The 27,519-nt window shown below is 38.9% G+C and overlaps 1 protein-coding gene across 10 annotated transcripts in view; it reads right to left on the bottom strand.

The window, feature by feature from the left end:
* Pfas (phosphoribosylformylglycinamidine synthase) overlaps positions 1-27,519 on the bottom strand; it is a 189,821-nt gene that overhangs the window by 146,708 nt on the left and 15,594 nt on the right. For 3 of the 10 annotated variants that reach the window (XM_071791556.1, XM_071791553.1, XM_071791554.1), the window contains exons 1-5: positions 25,765-25,894; positions 25,554-25,691; positions 24,587-24,865; positions 23,184-23,325; positions 22,674-22,824 (exon numbers count right to left, since the gene is read on the bottom strand). In XM_071791556.1, the coding sequence (XP_071647657.1) occupies positions 22,674-22,824; positions 23,184-23,325; positions 24,587-24,865; positions 25,554-25,582 (601 nt within the window). In that variant the 5' untranslated portion in view covers positions 25,583-25,691; positions 25,765-25,894. Of the gene's footprint in view, positions 1-22,673; positions 22,825-23,183; positions 23,326-24,586; positions 24,866-24,944; positions 25,692-25,764; positions 25,896-26,434; positions 26,467-27,519 lie in introns of those variants that run through there. The other 7 variants (XM_071791549.1, XM_071791546.1, XM_071791547.1 and 4 more) reach the window with 5 other exon arrangements.

The raw sequence follows: 27,519 nt of genomic DNA on the forward strand, positions 1-27,519 counted from the left end.
CTCCAGAATAAGGAAATACCAGAATGCATCCCGTGTATCAAAGGTAAACAGCAACGCAAACCATTTCCCTCTAGCAAAAGACGAGCCAGTCGCCCATTGGAATTAGTCCATTCGGACGTGTGCGGACCGATGGAGACGAAGTCTATCGGAGGGTCAAGATACTTCCTTACGTTTATCGACGACTACAGCAGAAAGGTATTTGTATACTTCCTTGAAGAGAAGAGTCAAGTCAAAGAGTCTTTTATGGATTTTAAGAACTTCATGGAAAACTATACAGAATATTAAAAAAAACGCTTAGAACAGACAATGTCTGGAATACGTAAATAAAGATTTGAAAGATCTGCTGAGAAGGTCTGGTATAAGGCACCAATTAACTATAAGGTATATATCAGAACAGAATGGTGTAGCCGAGCGAGAAAACAGAACTATTATAGAGAGAGAGTAAAGAGCATGATGTTTGGAGCGGAACTGCAGTCTACTTACTGAACAGATCGCCAAACTCCAGTGTTAAACACAAGATGCCAGAAGAGCTATGGACAGGAGAGAAGCAAGATCTGAGCCATTTAAGGATATTTGGTTGCAGAGCTTTCGCATGTACCCAAGGAGCTGAGGAAGAAACTGGATCCCAAAGGAAAAGAATAAATATTTGTAGGGTACTGCGAAAACTCCAAGGGATATCGACTGATGGATCCCGAGACAAACAAAATAATGAGAAGCCGTGATGTGACATTCCTAGAAAACTACAAAGAGAATGGTACGCAGGATTCTGACTTTGTCCAGTTTCAGATATCTGAAAAGACAGACGAAGAGAGGGCAGATGACGATGACGAAGAAACAAACGAGAGCCCTGACGCAAATACAGAAACACTTTCGGATTACTCAGGCTGTATAGCAGAGGATCCACAACCAATAATAATCGAACCAATGCCTCGCAGATGAGCACGTACACCTAAACCAATAAGGAAAGACGACTACTGCATGTACTACACCACAAATTACACTTCGGATAATCCGGAAACAGTCACAGAAGCACTGGCGTCACCGGATAAAGACATGTGGATGGAAGCGATGAAACAAGAGTACAAATCGCTGGTAAAAAATGACACATGGACTGTTGTGGACTTGCCACAAGGTCATAGAGTACTCGACACGAAGTGGGTGTTTAAACGAAAGCAAGATTCTCTTGGAAGGACTCAATGCTACAGAGCAAGGCTAGTCGTAAGAAGATGCGCACAAGTGGAAGGTATCGATTATCAGGAAACTTATTCGCCCGTGGTACGATATGCGTCTATTAGATTTGTATGTGCCTTGGCGACCAAGCACGACCTGCACATTAGTCAGATGGATGTAACTGCAGCCTACCTTCACGGTTACATTAAAGAGGATATATACGTACGACCACCGAAGAAATTCAGGAAACCAGGTGATGAAGACAAAGAGTATGGAAATTGAAGAAATCCATGTACGGCCTTAAACAGAGTAGACGGGCCTGGAACGAGAACCTAAACGACGCACTAACAAAATTAGGTTTTGAGAGATCACAAGCTGACTGCTGTATATACTGTCACGACTTTTTGCACTCCCGGACCGCGCCGGGACGTGTGCCGGATCAAAAAAAGAAAAGGAGAGAAAAGTGATAGGCTTCTCCGACGATTCCCTCGCACCTCCGACACTCCACGAAACGATCTTGCTGTTGGGCGCCAGACGCGTGAATTCGCGTCCGCGAAATCGCAAAAGAAAACCGAGACGAGACGCGAGACGAAACGTGCGGATGTGCGAGGAATCGGCTAGCTCGACATAAGGGCTGGGGCGGGGGTGATGAAGGGCGGCGCGATATCCGGCGGGGTGACACACAATAAATGAGGCCACGAACTCAAGCGATTAACAATTCAAAAATAACATTTATTCCTTAGTAATTCGCGGGTGAAACAATAAATGCCAATTCGGCTTCAGTCAATTGAACAAATCAAATAGTCAATCACGCGGGCGTCAGAAATGAAACAACAAAATTTTGGTAGCGCGGACGCCAGAAATGAACGGAGTATTACGGTATCGTATAGCCAACGCGCAGTCCTAAGGGTGCCCACTCTCCCCAATATTATTTAGAATACAAGATTTTTGACATCAAATTCGTAATCAGCACCCTCGAAAACCTATATGCGCATGCTAATAATTTTTCGTTTCAATATGATTTATGTTATAAATATAAATTAAGCACCAACATTATTTCAGCAGTACTGCCAACTTAAATTGACGCAAAAAATTAGAGCGCGCGAGTTAACGCCTTATTCAACCGGCTTCCGAGTTAACGCCCTTTCCAACCGGCTTCCGAGATAACGCCTTTTCCAACCGGCTTCCGAGATAACGCCCTTTTTCAATCGGCTTCCGAGCTAACGCCTTTTCCAACCGACTTCCGAGTTAATGCCCTTTCCAACCGGCTTCCGAGTTAACGCCTTTTCCAACCGGCTTTCGAGTTAACGTCTTTTCCAACCGGCTTCCGAGTTAACGCCTTTTTCAACCGGCTTCCAAGTTAACGCCCTTTTATTCGGAAGCGACGATATGGTCTCACAGGAAAGATCGCGAGAGGACGGTACGTCACGCTCGGAGCCCGTGAACGCCACGCCTGGAGTCGCACGAGAATTCTGTCGCCAATTTACCTTGCTCTAACGCAAGTGGGAATCGGGGCGCAAGCCATGTCCCCACGTAATGAGGACCGTACGCAACGCAATAACGCGCAATAAATTTTGGTGCGATCGCAAGGAGACGCGGAATATTATAACTAACGCGAAAATACAAACTTACTTTAACGCAAGAAATAACCAAGGGTAACGCAAGTCATTCGGGCGAATACAATACTCTGTCTTCAGTGATTTTCGTAACGCGCAGAATGATACGCCGAGATACTCGAAATAGCGCGAAATACTGGAACGAACGCGAGGAAAAATGTACGGAATTACCGCGAGCAATAATAACACGCAATCACGACGGCACTGAGCCTATCGCGAGAATGGAGTAACTCACGCGAATAAGAGAAGGCATCGCATCGGTGAGGTTGCCCACAAGTACTTGATACCGACATGTAAAGCCACGACGCCGCTCTCCGGTGCGCGCTCTCGTCCGGGAAAAACGTTTGTAATATCGCGACACGCACGGTCCCTTGAGACCGAGTATCGCATGGCGATCGACAGCGAGAGCGAAGGGCCTCGGGATGGTATCGTGGCCGCGGAATCGGGATAAAGACGTGATAGCGAGCCTCTGGAGATCGCGGTAGATTCGTTGGCGAAATCCGGTAACGCGAGTCCGTTTTCGTGCAATGTCCGCGCTCGCGGTTGCGTCTCGCGCACACAGTGTTCACGACGTATCGAATTACCAAACATTACTTATGTTGGAATGTCGTCCGCGTCGGCACATCAATCGCGTTAACAGGCCGTTTATGTAGGCTAATTGCCTTAGAAAATTATGCGTGTTAGAATAGTATGTTCGGATGCGTTGTTTCGGTAATTGCGTGTAAGAAGTAGTGTAAGAAAATGGTGACATCATCATCAATCATCTGTCCACAACTGAGATGATAGCTGACGCTTTAACTAAAGGACTGTACGCGCCCAAATTTAAAAAATGTATTACTCGCATAGGATTACAAGAAGATTGTTAAGATTATTCGTACAGGCGGGGGTGTTAGGCTGTGTGTACAAAAATCCCTAGATTAGCACTCATGTGCAATACGAGTTACCACAACAGATCCCTGGTAACACAGTCTGATAGTTCAGATACGTCCCGAAGAAGTGCATAAGAAAACAGTCAAAAATTGCGACAGAAGTGCATAATATCTGTGTTTAACGAGTACTTACTGTACTATTGCAGTAGTCTGCTGTAAGAAGCTATATACGAAATTTTATACTATTTGTTAAAAGTAAACATGCAGCAGAAATGTGAAAACAATATGGAAGTATCTGCCCAACAGAAAAATAACAGCAAATCGCGTTAGACTCTTCACGCACACTTGACTGCTTTTTGCAGCAGAGTTTTGAGTACAGATCCGACCGGCAAAAACGTGAAAAGAACGTGCAAGCATCTGCCCGTGAGAAAAAGAGCAGTCGAGTGTGCTAGACGCTTGAAACATATTTGCAGCAAAATTTCACAAGTGTATGTCGCTTAAATTGTTGTTTTTGCCGTACAGATGCGACCGGCAGAAACGCGAAAAGAACGTGCAAGCATCTGCCCGTGAGAAAAAGAGCAGTCGAGTGTGCTAGACTCTTGAAACATATTTGCAGCAAAATTTTACAAGTGTATAATGTCGCTTAAATTGTTGTTTTTGCCGTACAAATCCGAGTGACAGAAATGCGAAAAAAGCGTGCAAGCATCTGCCCGTCAGAAAAAGAACAGCCGAGCGCGCTAAACTCCCAGACAGCACAAATTATTTATAAAATATTTTTAAAATATTTATAAAAAAGATTTAAATATTTTGAAAATATATACGTTGAATATTTTGTAAATATTATAATGTCCGGAAATTAAAAGTATCTAAAAGATTATAATAAATATTTTGAAATAAAGTGTAAATAATTATCATCAATATTATTAAAGTTGTTTTTAATATATGTTATATAAATATTTATAGAAATAATTACTGTAAGTTAACTGGAGATTGTGAAACTGTTATAGCTTCGTGCTGTAAGATGTAGGCTATACGCCTATACGGTCCATTTTGGCGTTACGAATTTCGAAAAATGTTTGATTGATAAATCAGATGTACGGTATATATTCTGCCAAAATCATTTGTATTTCTGCTGCTCTACTTTTTACGCAAGCATCTGTCGTAATTCTTGTTGAATTCTGCTGTATGTGCTAGTTTGCAACGATACCGCTAGGCGGCGCATAATGGTAAAACTAACTCGTAAGTAAATTTCAGTTGGGATCTAATATAAGCAGAAGCAGGCCTCCGGCGAAGCAAAATCATGACATTCGCGACAATATCTTCGCCAGCAATGCAACGTAAGGCTTACCCAACACCACTGCGGTGCTATAAATATAAAAAATATTTTTGTAAATTATTTTAATCTTCCTAAAAAAATATTTTAAAAATATTTTGTGCTGTATGGGTAGCAGTAGGCGATGCTACAAATCTGGCGCGATTATGTTGCACTGCGATTTGCGCAAGCATCTGCCGCATTTCTTGCACTATTCTGTTATATGTAGATGCGTACACATATCTTCCACAATTCTATTGCACTACGACGAGCGCAAGTTTCTGCCAATAGAAAAATAGTCAAAGTTGGAAATAAAAAACGCATGATCTGCCCGAAAGTTAATGCACGACTTTTCGTGCAGTCTTACAGCAGAATTGCAATGAAAATGTTACCAGGGATTATCTAGTTTCTCATCTTATATATAATATGTATTCTTGGTAGCCGCTCTTCCTGTAACACATAACGTAATATAATACTTCCTTCTTCCGTTTCAAATACCGTAACCGACACGTTTTCACCTATTAGAAGTTAGCCCCCCACTTTTAGAATTAACATATTTTCACAGTTGTGCTGAATTGTGCTAGGTTTGTGCTATATTGTGCTCGCATATTATAACCATAATATGAAAAATACGAAAGAAAATTAAAAAAAAAACGAATTTTTAGGTTAGCCCCCCCACTTTTCGTTTTTTTCAATTTTTTCGATTGTGCTGAGTTGTGCTAAGTTGTGCTAACATTGTGCTAAAATATTATTTTAAAAAAATAATAACAAAAAGAGTTACGATAAAAAAATAAATTATATCCAAAAATGATTTTTTTATCGTAACTTTTTTGTTATTATTTTTTTAAATAATATTTTAGCACAATGTTAGCACAACTTAGCACAACTCAGCACAATCGAAAAAAATGAAAAAAACGAAAAGTGGGGAGTTAACTTAAAAATAATTTTTAGGTCAGCCCCCTAATTTTCGTTTTTTTCAATTTTTTTGATTGTACTGAGTTGTGCTAAGTTGTGCTAACATTGTGCTAAAATATTATCTAAAAAAAATAACAAAAAAGTTCAATATTTTTTTATCGTAACTTTTTTTGTTATACTTTTTTTAAAATAATATTTTAGCACAATGTTAGCACAACTTAGCACAACTCAGCACAATCAAAAAAATTGAAAAAAACGAAAAGTAGGGGGTTGACCTAAAAATTTTTTTTTATTTTTTTGTATTTTTCATATTATGGTTATAATATTCGAGCACAATATAGCACAAACCTAGCATAATTCAGCACAACTTCCGGTTTTCTAGGAACAACAATGTAAAGAGCACTTTACTCTTGAACGCTCAAATTTTATAATTCAGATTTGTAATAATCTAGTGGTGAGTGTAATATTAATTACCTAAGACCTCTCTTTAGGTCTGCAACCCCCTACTTTTCGTTTTTTTCAATTTTTTCGATTGTGCTAAGTTGTGCTAACATTGTGCTAAAATATTATTTTAAAAAAATTATAACAAAAAAAGTTACGATAAAAAAACATCGTAACTTTTTTTGTTATAATTTTTTTAAAATAATATTTTAGCACAATGTTAGCACAACTTAGCACAACTCAGCACAATCGAAAAAATTGAAAAAAACGAAAAGTGGAGGGCTGACCTAAAAATTCGTTTTTTTAAATTTTCTTTTGTATTTTTCACATTATGGTTATAATATTCGAGCACAATATAGCACAAACTTAGCACAATTCAGCACAACCGTGAAAATGTTAATTCTATGTTAATTCTAAAAGTGGGGGGCTAACTTCTAATAGGTCACGTTATCTTTCTCTGTGCCTTCCCAATTTTAACAAAATTGCTCGAAATCACCCACACAGCAAAATATATCTGAGATATAGCCAGATATCTGTATGCCTACAATTTTAAGGTAGTCGTCTCGTCAGGGCATGTATTAGATAAAGTTTTCGATTTCGGATTTTATATCAAATTATATGATCAGCTTTGCAGTCGATTTTTTCTGTGGCTCCTTACCGACTATTTACTCTAGAAAATCGATCTCGAAAATCACAAATTTTGCATTACTTCATACAGACGGCCAGAAAAAGAAGGCTCTATCACGGTTTCAATCACATATTTTTGCATTTTTCGATTAGATGAAGTGAGAAAAAACATTGCTTTTTGTACATTAGATTTCAAAGAATCCGATGCAACCATAAAATATATAGTTTACCGGAGATTTCGCTGCTAATTTTTTAGTTTATTTTAGTGAAAATGCGGTAATCGAGCAGACATTTTTTGGTCGAAGTAAGGTTGGGAAGACTTGGCAACGCCGCTGGCTAATCACTGTAGTTGCAGGTTATGTGGCTCGTCTTTCTTAGCCGAATTGGATAGTGATTGACACCCCTGTCATGCGTTTTGAAACCCTTTCTCAGTAATTGTCAAAATTCAATCGAAAAGGAGATGTAACCTCACTTGTAACCTTTCTCGACGACTCGCATGATCAGCTGATCAAAACGGAGTCAAATGAGAAAAATCACATAATTTGGAAAAAGTAACATACTTTGTCACGTATAAAATTTTACACCATAATTCATAAAATTATTTTTTCCTTAGCAAAAATTGCCTGAAATATATTTCTGAACGTGAAAACCTACAAACAGTCACATGACTAGCACGTAGCGAGACGCCTACCTTAAGTCAAATTTGAGATATCTTATTTTCAGATATCTCAGGACAGACTATCTGCAGGACATCATTACTCGATATCACATTATATCTTGGAAAAAGACATCTCTGCAACCAAATCATTTGCAATCAAATATATGGTCGATTTATAGTTAGCTCTTATATTTTATAAAGATCAACTCAAGTTTATTCGTAGCCAATAAAACAATCCGAGAGGACTTGGACGCCGTACGGATTCGTCCCAACGAAAGCCACACGCCGCAAGGAAATTTGAAAAATTATCACCGGGCGGCGCCGGAGGTAACAAACGCGGCGCAAAAACAACTCGCCGCGAGGGGACTTAGAAAACTTTTGTTGGGGCTGCGCCAGAGGTAACGACCGCGGCGCAAAAGCAAGGTAATTATTTAGTAATACGGACCACCCTCCAATGACCTTGACCTTGACATATGTTGTCAAGGTCATCCTCCTGAGTGACCTTCAGAAGTTTTTAGCCGGCGGTCGTTATTCGTTAAAAAGTTATTAACAAAAAAAGGTTCGAAAATATAGCAGCTATTTTGAGTATTGAGAGGCATAAACGACCAATATTACGTCTTTTTTTTTTAGTAGCGAATATCTCGTTTCGCGTAAAAGTTGCTGCTTTACCAAAACACAACATTTAAAGCAGTAAATTGTTGATAAATTGAAGTCTTTTTGTTAAAGCAGAGAATACTTTATTTCGCGAGAAGTCCCTGCTTTACCAAAAAAAGAAATTACAGGACGAAATAATAGTATACATATATTATAATAATTATTACTTTATTAATAATTTTTACGCGGTTCAAAATTTAAATCCACCATTTCTTTGAAAGACACTGTAGCTGTAAACTCGACTACGTCGATTTCGCCCAAATTCCTACAAATTTATGAAAAATATTTAATAAATGTACATATTTAATATATAGTGATCAAAAAATAAAAGTATTACCTCGTGATTTAAATAACGAAACCTATTTTTGACATTTTGAATAAATATTATAGTAATTATTATCATTTTGTCCTGTAATTTCTTTTTTTGGTAAAGCAGCGATTTCTCACGAAATAAAGTATTCTCTGTTTTAACAAAAAGACTTCAATTTATCAACAATTTACTACTTTAAATGTTGTGTTTTGGTAAAGCAGCGACTTTCTCGCAAAATAAAATATTCTCTGCTTTAACAAAAAGACTTCAATTTATCAACAATTTACTGCTTTAAATGTTGTGTCTTGGTAAAGCAGCGACTTTCTCGCGAAATAAAGTATTCTCTGCTTTAACAAAAAACTTCAATTTTTAAACAATTTACTGCTTTAAATGTTGTGTTTTGGTAAAACAGCGACTTTCTCGCGAAATAAAATATTCTCTGCTTTAAAAAAAAAACGTAATACTAGTCGTTTATGCCTCTCAATACTCAAAGTAGCTGCTATATTTTCGAAACTTTTTTTGTTAATAACTTTTTAACGAATAACGACCGCCGGCTAAAAACTTCTGCAGGTCACTCAGGAAGGTGACCTTGACAACATATGTCAAGATCAAGGTCATCGGAGAGTGGTCCGTATTACTAAATAATTACCAAAAGCAATATGCCGTGAGGGGACTTAAAAAATTTTCGCTTGGGCGAGCGTTAGTAACATGCGCTGCCGCGACGCGGCTATATGCGCTAGTATCTTCTCGTAAGCAAAAATCTTTACGCACTTAATAGGATAAAAGGCGAACCTAATACTTGGCTCTAATATTTGTTGTGATATCTCCGAGATATCATATACAGTGCAGAGATGGCAAAATGCAAAATATTAAAATAGTATCAAAGTATAATTTTGAATTTATTGCGAATTCTTATGAAAAAACTTTTTTTTATATTTCAAGAAAGACTCAGAATTGGTGACATAAAAATGAATTTTTTTTGAACTCTTAAGAATCATTTTAGAACAGAGAATAAATACGGAAAAAGAAATAATTTCATAAATCGAGAATTTAAAAAGAATCCTTTTCTTTTTGCTATTTGAGTTGTATATAACATATCTGGTTTTAACTGAGGCATAGATATCCGATATATATGCAAAATCAGATATCATATCTGAGATAAAATTATCATGGCTTTTTATAATCTTGGCGATGTCTCTGAGATATTCTCATGATATCTTGCGCAATCAGATATTCCGTCATTCGGATATCTTCTAGATGTCTTGGTGATATATTTTGCTGTGTGGGAATTGAAGCAAATGTACGGGAAGTTGCCAGCATTATAAGCAATCACAGGTTTGCGCGATTTTGCTCAAACACGCTTTGCTATCTGGGTAGTTTCCACTGCAAAAGAAACGCAAATTTTAATACAATAGATATTGTATAAGTATAAAGAAAAAAGCGAAGGCTCACCTCAGGATGGACAGTAGTCAAAGAGTTATAACATTACATAGCCCAGCAAACGAAAAAAGATTGAAAAGAATTAAAACGGGATTGCCATTAATTCAATTAAGGACTTTACGAATTCCATTCTGTCCAAAAAAGGGATTGAAATAGTTTCAATATCATGGAATTCCTTATTTTGGAAAGAATTTATCTTTTTTGAATCCCATCCAATTCCGACACAAAAATATTATACCACTGAATGCCAGGTTAGGGATTGGAAAGTTTCGTGATGAATTCCATTGAATACCATTGATTCCATTAACGAAATGAATACCACTGAATGCCAGGTTAGGGATTGGAAAGTTTCGTGATGAATTCCATTGAATACCATTGATTCCGTTAACGAAATGAATACCATTGAACGCCAAACTAGGAATTAAAAATTTCCGTATTGAATTCCATTGAATTCCGTCTATTCTGACAATAAAATGAATACCATTGAATGCCAGGATAGGGATTGAAAAGTGTCCGTGTTGAACTCTGTGGCGGTACGCGCCAACAATAGTACACGCCCGCGCGGTATCTGCATTACCGGCAATTCGCGTCGACGCCGCTAGGCGTCGCATCGCCGGGGCATCTTCTCGAGTTCAAAGTTTCGTCTCGACCGCTATGTAAAGGGACCCCCTACGGTGCCTGACAGATCTTACAAATCTCATTTTCGGGCTAATTGCCCGTCGGCAGTAGTGCGTGTAATGCCCATAGACATACACAAAAGCTCACCGACGAACAACGGCGCTTGGTCGCCCAACGGAGGCGCGAGACGTTTCCTAAACCATCTAATGTCATGTAATTCCATAACCTTTACGGATTCCATAGGATTGGATGAAATTTAAAATTTCTTTTTTGGATTCCATGGGATTGGATCATCTCATTTCGAATCCCATCTAATTCCATCTAATTCCGCCAAAAAAGGGATTCAAAGGTATTAAAAAATTTTAATATCTTTTAATTCTTTTGCGTTTGCTGGGAGAGTCGCACGTTTCGGAAGACAATTATAACGAGTATAATATGTGTCAGATACGTGTAACGGTTAGGCCCGGTATACAATCAGTCGTATGTCGGAGTCGGATGTCGGAACGTAGCCGATGGTCCAATGAGGAAAATTCGTTTCCGAAAAAGAAATTCTCTCATTGGACCATTGGCTATGTTCCGACTAGAGTCCCTATAAGAGTCTGGCCACTGAGGCTATTTTGTAACAAAATGGCGTCTCGGATCTTATACAGAGACTCTAGCATCTAGAATCAAGGACACTCAGAGACTGTAATCGCCAGCCTTAACCTAAAGAAGAAGAAGGAGAAGAGGTGGCTGTAGTCCCATTCTAATTGGTTTCGCCATTTTGTTACAAAAGGTTGATTGAGCCAATACGCGTGAGTCTACTCAGTGGCCAGACTCTTATATAGGGACGTTCCGACATCCGACTACTTTTTTTCTTTGACTACTGCCGATTCTAAAGTGAGCCTCCGCTTTTTGCTTCCTCATAAAGAAAACTTTGTTTTCATAAATCTCGTATATGGACCTTTAATCGTATATAAAGCTAGGTCTAATCAACCAAATTTTAAAGAATTATATATGAAATAGGGGTAGAAAAGATCGAAGGAAAAATTGTTTTTTTAATCTTCGATGCCAATGTGTTTAGAATGTTCTAAAACGTCGAAAAATCGCAATTTTGAAAAATGTCCGTGTGCGTGTGCGTGTGCGTGCGTGTGTGCGTGTGTGCGTGTATGCGTGTGCGTGTGTGCGTGTATGCGTGCGTGCGTGCGTGCGTGCGTGCGTGCGTGCGTGTGTGCGTGTGTGCGTGTGTGTGTGTGTGTGTGTGTGTGTGTGTGTGTGTGTGTGTGTGTGTGTGTGTGTGTGTGTGTGTGTGTGTGTGTGTGCGCAAATATTTATTCAGAACTTAAGAATTGATTAACCAAATCTTAAAGAATTATATATGAAATAGGGGCAGAAAAAACTGGAAAATATAATAGAATTAGAAAAATTGCTAATAATAAAGAGGTTATCGATTTCTATCTAAAAAAATCTACATGTGTTGCTAATAAATACTTTTATGTGTTTCATGTATTCTGTTAGATTTATAAGGTTTTGTAATTGGCGCCAGCGGCCATTTTTGTTCTTGATATATTCGATGTAAATCGATAAGGTCGACGATATGCGATTGTCGATCTCCGCGCGCGCCTTTCTCTCTCTGCCAAGTCACGGTCACGCCACGTTTTACGGCTGTGTTTTTCTTTATCCGAATAAATCTTTTGCATCCAAAGCCAAGAGTGCAATATTTATATCCTACCCAACAACATGATAACTCTAATTTCCGTAAATTTTGAGATATCGAGCTTAATTTTCTTTTTATGGATAGAGTATCATTAAAGGTAGTTTGGTGTTGAATTTGGCAAGGATCGGTGAAGGGGTTACCGATTTTTGCCTAAAAAGTGTATAAGTTATACATGTGATCTTATATAGAGTATCATTAAAGGAAGGTTGTTTTGAATTTGGCGAGAATCGGTAAAAGGGTTACCGATTTCTGCCTAAAAAATGTATAGGGTAGACCGAGGCGAATCGGATAACAGGACGAATCGGATCAATATATAAGTTTCAAGACAGTTTTCGTTAGTGTTTTGTTTTAAACGAGCTGTTTTATTGTGCTAATTAGTAATTAATAATTAGTACGATAAAATAGCTTTTTTGAAACAAAACACTAACGAAAACTTCTTAAAACTTATATTGATCCGATTCGCCTCGGTCTACCCTAAAGTTATTTGATGGATAGAATATCATTAAAGGAAGATTATTATTGAATTTGGCGAGGATCGGTGAAGGAATTACCGATTTCTGCTTTAAAAGTGTATCAAGAGACACAGTAGTGTTTCGCGCCAAGTACATGCGAAGCGAGACCGCACCGTGACTCTTTTACGCGAACGCACGAGTTGTGAGTACCCGAGATTTTGAGATCTCAATAACGAGTGAACGGATCAAGTTCTAAGATAAGCTTGATCGATAGCTTGAGTTTGAATTATATAATAAGAGTGTTTTTATTTTTCCGCTACGTGCCCTGCGAGCGGAGATATTACGATGCAAAGTTTGAAATGTTAAATTTTACAATTAAGAAACGTCGTCGTCGTCGTCGTCGTCGTCGCTGTACGTACGATTGCTTTTGCCTCGATAGATAGCGTTTGAGAACATCTCGAGCGTCCCCCCGAGTCCCCTCCATGACAATGCTACACTGAAAAGAGACAACATATACGCGTACGTGTACGCTCGTCGCTCCAGTGCGTACGCGCGGACAGCGCGCTGTCAGTCATCAGTTATAACCTAGAAATACATATCACGTTCGCGCGGTTCCGCTCGGACAGTCGTACGAGCAGGACGTGTTTTACTTACGCTCCCTCCCTATAGCTAGGTAGATAGTAGTGTGCGTAGTCCAGTCTTTCGCGTGGATTTTTCCCATGCTCCCTGTCCCTTCGGGTGGGCTATATTCTAGTTTTTAGTGCTCCCCTTTCGGAGGGGGAGCGTTTCACGTAATTAGTTACGATGGATAATTCGGACTCGGATAATTCGCAGTCACATAGTGCCGACAATCGAGCGCAGGATAAAGACACGCAGAGTAGTAAAAGACAAAGAACGAGTGTATCCGAGGAGGAATTTGATGAATTCACGAAGGATGTTACGAACGAACATCTAGATTCCAACCGCGCTGGAAATATTAATCGACGCATCAATTCTTCGAAACTGCAGAGAGAGAAGGAGTTCTCTAAGAGACGACACGTATCTTTTTCCCAAAAGGACGAGATGGACGTGGAGATTGATAATGATAAGGATTCGGACATGGCGGGCCGCGACCTTTTGATAAAAAAAGCGACTCCGTCTATTAGTACAGATATTAATAGTAAGACACAGGCTGATCACATGCCCGGTAGGAGTGATCACGTGAACACGAACGACGAGCCACGCGATGCTGGTGAGGGACTGACGATTGACAAGGAATCATATAATGTTTACGACTTTGCTCTTCAGAAATGTCCTTCGAACAATAACACGGAACCACAACGGTATACTAGGTTCGACAACGAATACTCAGGTAATGCTAAAGTTACTATCCGACTTCTGCCAGAGCATTCCACCACCAGAAAAGGCAGAAATAAAATTAAAATGTGGATGATTCTTACTGAGCTACAAATTTTTCCGTCCTCATTGGAGATGTTAAATCACTTCTCTGCCGAAGCCGAGTTCGAGAAGGCAACAGATGCTAATCGGGCGCTTGATATCATAGATAGGATGCATGTTACCAAAATCAAAGCTTACGTTGAGCAACGCTCGTTTATATGTAAAGGAGTCATTTCAGATTGGCCGACCGGGATTCCTGAGCTGTGGGAGGAGGTACAGGATAAGTCTAACATCCTGAAATTAGAAAGGATGTATCGACGAAAATGGGATCCGGCTGAATTAAAACCGTCGCTGGTAGCCACCGACAACATCATAATTACTTTCAAGTCCAACAAGATCCGCAACTTGAAAGTATTTCGAAGAGGCGTCGGACTAAGAGTAAGACCCTTTATTCCTCAAACCCGGCAGTGTTTCAATTGCTTCAAATTCGGGCACACGAAAATGGCATGTAAAAGCGAAACACGCTGCATAATATGTGGCGACAAAGAACATGGCCATTGCGAAAAACAGACATGTTGCCATAACTGTGATGGGCAACACAAGTCCACATTCTGTAACTGCCCCGAGTACGTAAGAAATAAAAATATAAATGTAATTATGGCTTACAATAACATATCCTTTCACAGAGCTCGGCGTATTATTGACGGGGAGGTCTCGGCCCTTACTAAGCCAATGGTTAGCAGTGTAAATCCGTCGGACTGGCCTGCTTTACCGACACACAACCCAGGGCCCGTATTCCGTTCCTGCCTACCGACAACTGTCGGTTCGATAAGTGTCGTTGCGCAGGTTTTTCATATCGTGTAAAAGCTGCGCAACGATACCGACAATTATCGGTAAGCGGATTTTAGCGGAACAGAATACGGCCCCAGCAAACGCAAAAGGATTAAAAGATATTAAAATTTTTTAATACCTTTAAATCCCTTTTTTTGGCGGAATTAGATGAAATTATATGGGATTCGAAATAAGATGGTCCAATCCCATGGAATCCAAAAAAGAAAAATTTCAATTCCATCCAATCCTATGGAATCCGTAAAGGTTATGGAATTGCATGGCATTAGATGGTTTAGGAAACATCTCGCGCCTCCATTGGGCGACTAAGCGCCGTTGTTCGTCGGTGAGCTTTTGTGTATGCCTAAGGGCATTACACGCACTACTGCCGACGGGCAATTAGCCCGAAAATGAGATTTGTAAGATCCGTCAGGCACCGTAGGGGGTCCCTTTACATAGCGGTCAAGACGAAACTTTGAACTCGAGAAGATGCCCCGGCGATGCGACGCCTAGCGGCGTCGACGCGAACTGCCGGTAATGCAGATACCACGCGTGGCGCGTACCGCCACAGAGTTCAACACGGACACTTTTCAATCCCTATCCTGGCATTCAATGGTATTCATTTTATTGTCAGAATAGACGGAATTCAATGGAATTCAATACAGAAATTTTTAATTCCTAGTTTGGCATTCAATGGTATTCATTTCGTTAACGGAATCAATGGTATTCAATGGAATTTATCACGAAACTTTCCAATCCCTAACCTGGCATTCAGTGGTATAATATTTTTGTGTCGGAATTGGATGGGATTCAAAAAAGATAAATTCTTTCCAAAATAAAGAATTCCATGATATTGAAACTATTTCAATCCCTTTTTTGGACAGAATGGAATTCGGAAAGTCCTTAATTAAATTCCTGGCAATCCCGTTTTAATTCTTTTCAATCTTTTTTCGTTTGCTGGGAGGTCAATACCTCCCGAGGTAATGAGCAATCGAGAGAAGCCGATACGTAATGTCCGACCGGTGCATAACCGGTACGTTGCACCACGATCAAGAGAGAAAGAACGTTCTTGGCCCGGCGATATTGGGAATTATTACGGACAATTTAATACTCGAGAAGAGGATATCACCTCTGATAGGAGAGGCCTCGCCCTGTCCTCGGCTCGTAATGGAGCCTCTTGGGCACAAGTTTTGCAGCAAAGTACGGAGAGGGCCGACGATAGCTCGGCACAAGATTCGATGGGCGAAATGATTGGTGGCATCATGATATTATTACGGAGATTCCCATTGGCAAGGGAATACTTGATCGATGCTTTGAGAAATGACGGGTGGACCGACTGCCCGCCACGCAGGAATGCGCCCGAAAGAACTGAGAGGGACAGAAGAGCAATAGCAGGTAACAAGAATGAAGAGCATATCAATGTTGGCTTGAGGGGACCGATATCCCCTCGTATAGTATAATTCCAGCTCCTTTTGTGGAACTGTCGGGGTTATGGCAGCTGCAGAGAAGAGCTGTCTAAACACGTCATGGAATACGACATAGTCGTCCTGACGGAGACCAGATGTAAAGGTCCTAGTCGTGTTTCCTTCTCTAATTTTACAACTGCTTGCAGCAGCAATAGATTGGGCAGTGGAGGCGTATCTGTGTCACTGCGAAGTCGGATACGTTTCGATGTGGTGCCGATCCCTGGTGTCCTCCCTGTTGGATACGATGTTGTATGCGTTAAAACTACCAATCTCACTCGGAATTTCAACATTGTTGCCATTTACAGGCACCCCAACGAACCATTGACCAGGCGAGATCTAAGACCCGTCTTTGACGCTATCGGGGGGAATAACTTAGATACGATCCTCCTTGGGGATTTTAATGCCCGCAACATGGCATGAAACTGCCCGATCACGAATGGTAAAGGGGACATACTGCAGGGAATCATGGACGACGAGGGATTTGTTTGTATCAATGTCGACACGACTTCTAGGAGCGGAATCAGGGGACAACAAAACTCCAATCTTGATTTACTGTTTTGCTCGCCCTCTGTGTCGGGGGAGATAACTTATTGTCAACTTGCGGACTCGTGGGGCAGTGACCATCACCCCATTTCCTTCTCACTTGATAATTCTCCCTTAATTTACGGGAAAACTACGAACTGGCTATCCACCAAAAAGACCGACTGGAGTCGATTTACGAAGCTTGTGGAGTCTGAGATTGATGCATTTCTCTCCTCGGGTCGAGTGTCCTTGGAGGAGGATCTTGAGCTGTACTACTCTGCATTTATTGATGTCATCAGGGGGGCGGTTGCGAGGGCGTCGGGTAGGCGTACTGGGACTCTACCGACACACATCGATCCAGGAAAGAGAAAACGGTCTCACAAATGGTGGGACGCAGTATGCGATGAGGTCATCCAGAATAGAAGGAGGTCTCTGTCAGCGTTTAAGAATTCCAAGAGCCTACATGATTGGTTGACATATAAAAGGGATGTTGCTATAGCACGGCGAACTATTAAACTCAAAAAAAAAGCTAGCTTTGATAAATTTTGTAGTGAGATAAACAGATTTACAAGTCTCTCTTATGTCTGGAAAACCATGAGCATTATCAAGAATGCGAGAAAAAACGTGGACTGGAATGCTTGGCTAAATGACTAAAAACAGGGAGGAAGTTGTCAGGTCAACAATAGATAGCCTCGCCCCTCCCTCGGCAGGGGTTGAGCCTGTCACGGACTTTGGTGATTGTCGAGACGACGAGGAGTTGGATGCCCTATTCACCCGTACAGAGTTTGACCGAGCAATGGAGATGATTAGGAGGGATTCATCCCCTGGTATGGACGGCATCGAGTACAAAACTATCAGGGCCCTCCCGGAGAACGCTAGGAAATGCTTATTAGACATTTTTAATAGAGTGTAGATCACGGGCTCCTTACCCAGTGAGTGGCATAACTATCAAGTGATTTTTATAGACAAGACGGGACGAGAGAAGGTGCGGCCTATTTCACTGTCCTCCTGTGTCGGAAAGTTCATGGAAAGGATGATAAATGAGAGGTTGATCTAATGGGCGGAGAAGGAGGAGAGATTTAGTCCATCACAGAGTGGTTTTCGCAGAGGCAAATCGTGCGCGGATAATCTTACAAGAATCGTTGCTGACATCAGAACGGCTATGTGCGTGGGCGAGTACACCCTTGCTGCCTTCTTGGATGTCTCGTCTGCGTATGACTGTGTCGACTATCGGATCATGCTGGCAAAGCTGATAGCGCTGAACTGCCCCCCCGCCATAGCCAGATTCATCAGCAACTGGCTATATTGGAGAAGTGTGCGATTTATCGTAAACGCCCGGGATTTCGTGGATCGCCTCGTCTACAGGGGGCTCCCGCAGGGCGCTGTGCTGAGCCCGATATTGTATTCGCTATACACGCAGGATCTGTGCGCGGGCCTTCCGGAGGGCGTTGAGACGGTGGAATTTGCGGACGATGTGGGACTTTATGTCCGCGGGCCGGACCGGGAGAGAAATCGCCTCATATTGCAGCGTGCGGTGAACATTATAGCTGAGCGTCTGTGCGGAGTGGGACTGGATCTTGAACCCAGGAAGACCGTCCTTGTGGAGTTCTCCAGGAGTGGATTTGTCGACAGAGGGATGAGCATCCGCATTGGTGAGTGTGAGGTTCCCAATTGCGGAGCTGCCAAATTCTTGGGAGTATGACTGTATAATAAACTGAGCTTCGATAAACAAATACAGGAGTTGAGAGGCAAGGTAAGCCGCGCCAATTCGATTATCAAGTGCCTCTGTGGAGTGTCCAGGGGTATGGAAGTGAACACGTCTTTGATGCTGTATAAGAGTCTCATTAGATCTATCATTGACTATGGAAGTTTTGTATTTTTCCCCAGGAATCCCTCGTTACAATTAAAACTGGAAAGAGCCCAGTACATGGGTATCCGCACGGCCCTGGGATACAGGAACTCTACACCTAATAATGTGATCGTGGCTGAGGCGAAGGTTGTGCATTTGAGGGATCGAGCAATGATGTTGGGCGTCAATTTTGTGAATAAGGCGATCGCTCATAATCATAATGGATTATGTGATAAACTGCGAGCTCTACTAGACGGCGAGAATTACATCCGATTTAGACAGCCCACCTATAAGCCCTCTCTTCTTGCGGAGATCTGGAGAAGGGCTGCTCGATATCAGCATCTCATTGGTCCGGTAGATAAATATAAGATTTTCCAGGAAACATATAGTGCCCACACCTTCAAACCAACGGTTGACCTATACATTGGTGCTGTAAAAAAGTGCAAAAGATTTTCAGATCGCTCCCTCATACGTAAGATCACTGAGGGACATCAGCTGGGTACGGAGCTTGTTATTATTTTTACGGATGGATCATTTAATGAATCCTCAAAGTCCACAGGCGCGAGCATCGTTATATGTGACTCAGATGAGGCTTACAAAATAAGCCTCCCTAATCTATGTTCTTCCTATACTGCCGAGGCATTCGCCGTTTGTACTGCTTTTCGACTTGTGTGGCAACGATGTGACGAGATGAGTAACGAGATAATTATCCTATCAGATTGTCAAACGGTCCTTAAAGCAATTAAAAATAACCATTTGAATGTACACAAAAACAAGTATGTTACGGAGGCCAGAATTCTTATTTATAAATTGGAAAGATACCACGGAAAAAAAATTGTACTAGTATGGATCCCGGCTCACGTGGGAATTCTGGGAAACGAGATCGCTGATGGATTGGCTAAGGAGGCGGCAGAGGAGGAGGCCGATCCCACCATTTGTGTCCCGGTGGGGGATCTCATGGCGCAAGCCAGGAGGGAGGCATGGGAGTCAACTCAGACGTCGATTTCGCGCGAGGCGCAACACAAGGGCATTTTCTACTTCGAACTATTCTATGACCGAGAAGCTACGAAGCCATGGTTCCGCAAAGTTATCGCTGAGAGATATTTTATTACTTTTATCAACAGACTCAGAGCCAATCATTATAACCTGGGAGCTTCCATTAAGAGAAAAGGTTATGTTGACAGTGAGAGATGCGAGTGTGGCTGTGAATGTGAAGATATCCATCATTTAATATTGAGATGCTGTAAATACGACGAGCGAAGAGCTACTTTGGACCTTGAACTGAGAGAGGCCGGTTTTACCGAAGAAATCGACATTTACCGTCTCATACAAACAAAAAACTGGGACATTTTGTATAGGATTTTTAAATTCGTCAGATCTACGGGCAAAGTTATATAACACTAGATACAAATAATCTTTTCAGTAGTATATAGTTTTTAATTATTCAGTCTTATGGATTAAGTGATTTAGTGCTAGAGCCACAAAATCTTTTAAGTTTAGATTATATGTGCCAATTTCCATGAGTGAATAAGGCACCTAACCGTCCTCACCCGAGGACATCATAGAAAAAACCCCCTCACGTTCGCGCGTAACACCGTCGTCTCTCATCGTTAAATACTACGATCGTTTAATTCCGAATTTTGGTCGAGTCACGCAAGGATCGAAGTGCCACGAAATTAGGATGTGAGTGTTACAAGAGGCGAAATATCAGCGGGTCGGAGACATGTAGTGACAGTCGTGATCGTTACTATGTTTACGCGAGCGTTACTTTTATAGTAACTTACGATAATTCACTCGTTTACGCAGGATAAATTATCATAAGTTACTACAGAACTCCCATTCCTATTCCAACCCAAGTGGTAATAGCTTCTTGATTCTCCTTAACAAAATTATAATATTACAAACAATCATTTTATCATTCTTCTGTATTTTCTACTACTATTTTATATATAATTCTTTAAGATTTGGTTGATTAGACCCAGCTTTATACGCGATTAAAGGTCCATATGCGAAGTTCATATATGGACCATGTAGCCTGCAATGAACTCCCAAAGTCAACATCGATTTGACATTGTGTCGATTGTAAAACTTCACTTATGCTACTAATATAACCCTCTATCAATTCATAAAAAAATAATTTAAAATTTACAAAAGTGTGCAAATTAGAAACTTGCACATTGCTTCCTCATCATACAGATCGCTACCATTGCTCTTATTTTATTTCGCACATAAAGCTTCCCGTATGAGGAAACCAAACTAATAAATATTCATAATTATGCATCGAATAAAATACAAGCTTCCTCATAAGAGAAGCTTTGTGAGCAAAATAAAATAAAAAGCAATGGTAAAGATCTGTATGATAAGAAAGCAATGTGCTAGTTTTTTATTTATATTTATACAATAGCTTATGTACTAAATTTTGCGTTTCTTTCGCAGTGGAAACTATGTCCACTTTGTCCGTGCTTTCCATCTCGCATAATACGACATCCCTTCAAGAAAGGAGCCTCCTACCTCAAGTCGAGCGGAAATAAAACGTATTACCATCGTCTCCAATAAACGCTGAATATGCAGGCTCTAAGAAAGAGCCGAAATGTTCGTTACTTTTGAAACTACATATTAATTTCTTTATTTGCGCACCACGTACCGCGTTTTAACTTGCATTCGCCGTTAGTTAATTATTTGTTGACATTTTACTACATATTTGAACAATATATCCCAAACAGCAAAATATATCTGAGATATAGCCAGATCTTTATGCCTACAATTTCAAGTCAAATCTGAGATATCTTATTTTCAAATATTCACAGAATATCTGCAAGACATCATTACTCAATATCACATTATATATTTGAAAAAGACATCTCTGCAACATTTGCATTCGAATATATGGCCGATTCACAGTTACCTCTTATATTTTATAAAGATCAACTCAAGTTTATTCGTAGCCAATAAAACAATCCGAGAGGACTTGGACGCCGTACGGATGCGTCCCAACGAAAGCCACACGCCGCGAGGGAACTTAGAAAATTATCACCGGGCGGCGCCGGAGGTAACGACCGCGGCGCGAAAGCAACTCGCCGCGAGGGGACTTAAAAAACTTTTGCTGGAGCTGCGCCGGAGGTAACGACCGCGACGCGAAAGCAACATCCCGCGAGGAGACTTAAAAAATTTTCGCTCAGGCGAGCGCTAGTAACATGCGCTGCCGTGACGCGGCTACATGTGCCAGTATCTTCTCGTAAGCAGAAATCCCTACGCACTAGCATAAAAGGCGATCTTGTAAGATACTTAGCTCTAATATTTTTCGTGATACCTCCGATATATCATACAGTGCAGAGATGGCAAAATGCAAAATATTGGAATAGTATCGAAGCATAATTTTGAATTTATTGCGAATTCTCATGAAAAGAACTTTTTTTATATTTGAAGAAAGACTCAGAATTGGTGACATAAAAATGAATTTCTTTTGAACTCTTAAGAATCATTTTAAAACAGAGAAATAAATACGGGAAAAAAATTGATTTTATAAATCGAAAGTTTAAAAAGAATTCTTCTTTTCTTCTTGCTATTTGGGTTGTATATAACATATCTGCTTTTAACTGAGGCATAGATATCCGATATATATGCAGAATCAGATATCATATCTGAGATAAAATTATCATGGGTTTTTATAATCTTGGAAATGTCTCTGAGATATTCTCATGTTATCTTGCGCAATCAGATATTCCGTCATTCAGATATCTTCTAGATATCTTGGTGATATATTTTGCTGTGTGGGATATTTGTACTATTTATGCTTTTACCGCTTTACGTTTAATTGGAAAATTAAAGCAGTTTTTTAAATATTGCTACTTACCCAATTTCAGATTAACTTCTTCCAAAGCTCTCCTACCTTTTTTGATTATATCTACTTCAAACCATTTCTCCGGCCTAAAGCCGTGATCAAATGTTTCAATGGGTTTTATGTATCTACATTCTGTCATTTTATCTCCCAACACATCTACAATCTATAAACCAATATACATATGTATACATATATACATATAATATTCCATTAAACACAAAATATCATATAATATAATAAATAATGTATGGAGATATACATGCATACACGTAAACCTACTGTTTCTCTATCTTATAGAAAAAAGAGGAGAAAAAGAGATTGAGGAAAGAGAGGAAGAAAGAGGCAGAGGAGAACGAGAGGGGGGAAAGGGAGGGATGGGAAAAGTAAAAACAAAGAAGAGAGAGACACAGAAAGAAGAAGAGAGTTGGAAAAAAAGAGGGCGAAAGAGATGGGAAAAGGTAAATTCAACTTTCTAGAAAAATTAATATAAAAAATCCAACTAAAATTAAAAGGTATACGTACAGCGTTCTCTTTTTTTTTGTTAAGCCTTCCTTTATGCTTGATGCGATATCTAATCGCCACTTCTATTCTTATTATTTTATTTAAATTCACAGTTGTACATATAGAAACTACATTAGTAGAAAATGCAGTCGAGAAATTCAGTCTATAACAACAAAAAAATCGTTGATATGTTCTACATTGATTACATTTACGATATATACTAAAGATATATATGTAATATATTTAATATATATGCTTAAAACCAGAGTTGGGAAGTAACGTATTATTTGTAATACCGTGTAACGCCGTTAGAGTACCTTTTTTGGAAACGGATTGGTAACGGCATTACTTTTTTCTATAACTGTAACATAGTTACAATTTTTTAAATAAAGGTAACAAAAACAGTTACTTTTATCGTTACTTTTTACATTTTGAACCTATTTATAATATAACTTCCATGTATTTAATCTTCAATTTTTGGCTAATGTTCTGCAGACATAAATATAAATAATGACTTTTTTATTTTTTTATCGGCAAACGGCAACTGACAAGGGAACATTCCGAACCCGAACTTTTCGATTTGAATGAACTTTTGTGGATATATATAGTGACTCAATACTTGAACAACGGGGTATACTTTATTCGTGTCCTACCGCCTTTTAAAGATATAATTTTCAACCTCAAGTCAAAAGAGCGCTTCCACTTTTTGGCGTATAACTCTTTAACTACAAGAGATAGAGAAAAGTATTATAAAAAAGTAAGAAATTAATGATAAGTTAAGGTCTACAAAGTGACATAAACAAAAAAATTTGGCAACATTTTTTTTGCAATACAATTTTTTTAAATTTTTATTTATGATACTTTGTAGACCTTAACTTATCATTGAACTTTTATTCTAAACATTTTTTTCTATTTAAACAGAAAAAATAACGAATCGTTACTTTTTAGTAAAGGTAGGTAACAGTGTAACGGTAACAAGTTATGTTTAAAAAAATAAACTTTCCCAACTGTGCTTAAAACATAATACATAAAAAGATAATATATGATACACATTAATGAGGTATTGAAGAAAAAATTATAACAAGACAAAAAGCATAATTCGGTTTTAACCGATTTTTACCTAACAGTATATTCTGATAGATCATGGCATACTTTCTTCGTAAACTTTTTGAATTTTTGCAATATCTTCAAAATTAAAGAAAATATAGTACACGAAAATGTGCTGTGACGTCATAGTGTCGCTGCGAAATATTTTGAAGTTGCCGTCATCAAAGAAACTTTAGCAAGCTATAACTTTCTCAAATTTAGGGTTTTTTTAATTCAAAAAGTACTAAACATCGGCTTAGATTCTCTACATTAATTATGGATACTTCTTAATAAAAAAAATTTACGTTAAAACCGAATTACGAAATGCAAAGTTTTACCTGGGTCCAATTTCAATAACAATAGCATGGTCTTCAGTATCATTGAACGTACTATCGCTTCGCAAACATTCTCCTTTAAAAGGAGGTGACAAGATCCATTTTAATATTCGGACTTCATCTTCCTGGAGTGGTTCAAGTGTTTCCACGTAATAACACAGTTCGGTCTCAAGATCGGTCACTGAGGCTTCGATTTGCGATACTTTGTGTAATTTATTTTTCAACTGACCTGTCTTTAAACCAGGTGCCTTGTAAAACTTTAAAATAACCATTTTCGACGATCTGTAAAAACACAACGAGATGCTAATGAAGCATACAACGGACACGCAGAAACTATTTGAAAATACAAATATCAAATTACGATAGCTTTAACCATATCTAATGTCGTTCGATGATAAGCAGAGACGATATCGTAGACCCCTTCAAAGCTGAAGTTTTTATTATAGTCTTGTATCTTTTTTAGTATGTATACGGATTGGAAAAGATTGACGTAATATATATTACATGATAGAATTTACATTACATGATAGAACCATTCACAATAATAAAGTTAGTTTGCTCAATTTAATTCAACATTGTTCAATATTCAATTTAATATTCTTGTAATATAACTCGCTTCAAATAGTCATTTTGATATTACATTTATAACGAAGAGAAATTTCAAACAAAAAATAATATTTAAAAAACAACTTGTTAGCACTGTTTTATCCCAGATAGAAAACAATTTCGCCTTCGAAATTTCAAAATAACTTTTATTTTTTTAAAATAAAATTACATATTTTAACCGATTAAAGGGAAAGAGGCAGTAAGAGCCGGCGCGGTAAATAGGGCGCAAGTTATATATATTTCTTATCGTCAATACATAAAAAAATTCGCGAACGTTTCGACCATTTTTGTGGTCATCTTCAGCGCAATGTGTAAATTAGAAACTCTATTGTAACGCGGTCATTAGGCTATTGTATACTCGCACGTCGCACGTTCCTTTTTCCATGCGGTCATTCCGGTGTGTGTGCGCTACTCCATAGGCAAGCAACCTTGAATCCCTCCCAAGTTAGAAGGCCAGGAGGACCATGTTGCATTTGGTACTTCATTATATGCTACACGATACCTGCGTACATACGGAGCAACACACTGATTTACGGTTCACATCGATATAAAATTGAACACTGTGAGTTACTTACAATGAAATCGTAAACGGTATAGCGCACAAAACGACAGATAACAGACGCAAGTTATCTTGACATTGCTTCGAGAGATAATAACTGATCTGAACTTGATCGTAAAACGGTACAGCGCACACTCACCGGACATATTTTAAATTACAAAAGAAATGCCGTAATCGGTCAGGACTGAATCTTGACTGCCTATATAATATTATTTTTTATTTAATTTTTACGTACAATTCTTGACAAACCACGTGCAATTACTTTCGAACATAACACAGACAGTCTTAATCAAAGTTAGAAAGGCACAATCACATAATTAAATTGATATCAATTTAATTACATTATAACATACACAAGGAAATTAGAAATAAACGAATATGAGAAAAAATTCACTCAAAAATAATATTATATAGGCAATCAAGATCCAGTCTTAACCGATAATGTTTCCTTTATAATTTGATTGTATATCATGTACGCTCGTATTTTCACTTATTTATTGTTCACATATTTTATTTACATAAATTAGTTTACCACATTATTCTATGTATAAATAAAATAAAATCATTAAGAAAAAGTAAATATGAATAACGTTCAAGTCAATATGAATAAAGTTTCAAAATCCCCTGATATACATTTATAAAAATATCTCGTAAAACTGATAACAACTGACAACTGTTATGTGTACCTCCACCATTTCTCCATCCACTAATCTGCATTGGTCAGCATGATTGATTTCCTGAATAGGGTAGACCGGGGCACGTTGTCACACATTTTTTTCAATATTTTTTGTATTTTTTACATTCAATATTTGAGAGTACTGTAATATGCCAAAATTTCGAGTGAACCCTCAGCTTCAATTGGACAGTATCGATTTTTGTGTGATTGTTACTCTATAGTTGTTACATAACAATAAATAACGACAGGTCGCTTGTGACAACGTGCCTTGTTGACCGGGGCACGTTGTCACATCAAATGTAATTGCATGCAAAATGTTATCCAAACTGTATTCAACGTAAATATCAATATATTATAGTGCGCTGCAATGTAAAAAAGTAAAATCCTTCACATAAACATTTATTTTATTTCAAAAAAGTACAAAAAGCACGAAGTTTTCATTGAAACATTGAAACTTTTAAATTAATGTTAATTTTTTGTATTTATTGTTATAAATTACTAAATATCACGAGTTTTGATTGTTAGTTTGTGATATTACGTATTATTTTTTCGAATCACCCTCTTAAATACAAAACTAATATTATACGTAATCTTGTTGACCGAGCTATTCTTTTATCTGACGTACGTTTTCATAAGTCTAATTTAATCGAAATAAAAAAGATCCTTTCTAATAATTGTTATCCAATAAAATTAATTAACAAGTACATTAACATCAGACTTAACGAGCTACAGACACGTCAGAATAATAGTTCTAGCAGTAACAATGTAGCCCAGGATCCTCGAAAGTTTATCACTATACCGTATATTAGGGGTCTTAGTGACGGTGTTGGCCGTACAATGCGCGATGCAGAATTCAGGGTTCTCCTCACCATTCCGAAAAAGTTGGATTGTATTATCAAAAGGGGGAAGGATACGCTACCGAATCTTAAGCAAACGGAGTTGATATATGAGATTGATTGTGCTAATTGCAACGCTGCATATATTGGTCAAACAAAAAGACACCTAGAGACACGGGTTAAGGAACATTGTTGTGATATTAGGAAGAACAGTGATAATCATTCTGTGGTTAGTAAGCACCGTCTCACGCATAACCAC

Source organism: Temnothorax longispinosus, chromosome 10, assembly GCF_030848805.1.
Source record: "Temnothorax longispinosus isolate EJ_2023e chromosome 10, Tlon_JGU_v1, whole genome shotgun sequence".
Lineage (NCBI taxonomy): Eukaryota > Metazoa > Arthropoda > Insecta > Hymenoptera > Formicidae > Temnothorax > Temnothorax longispinosus.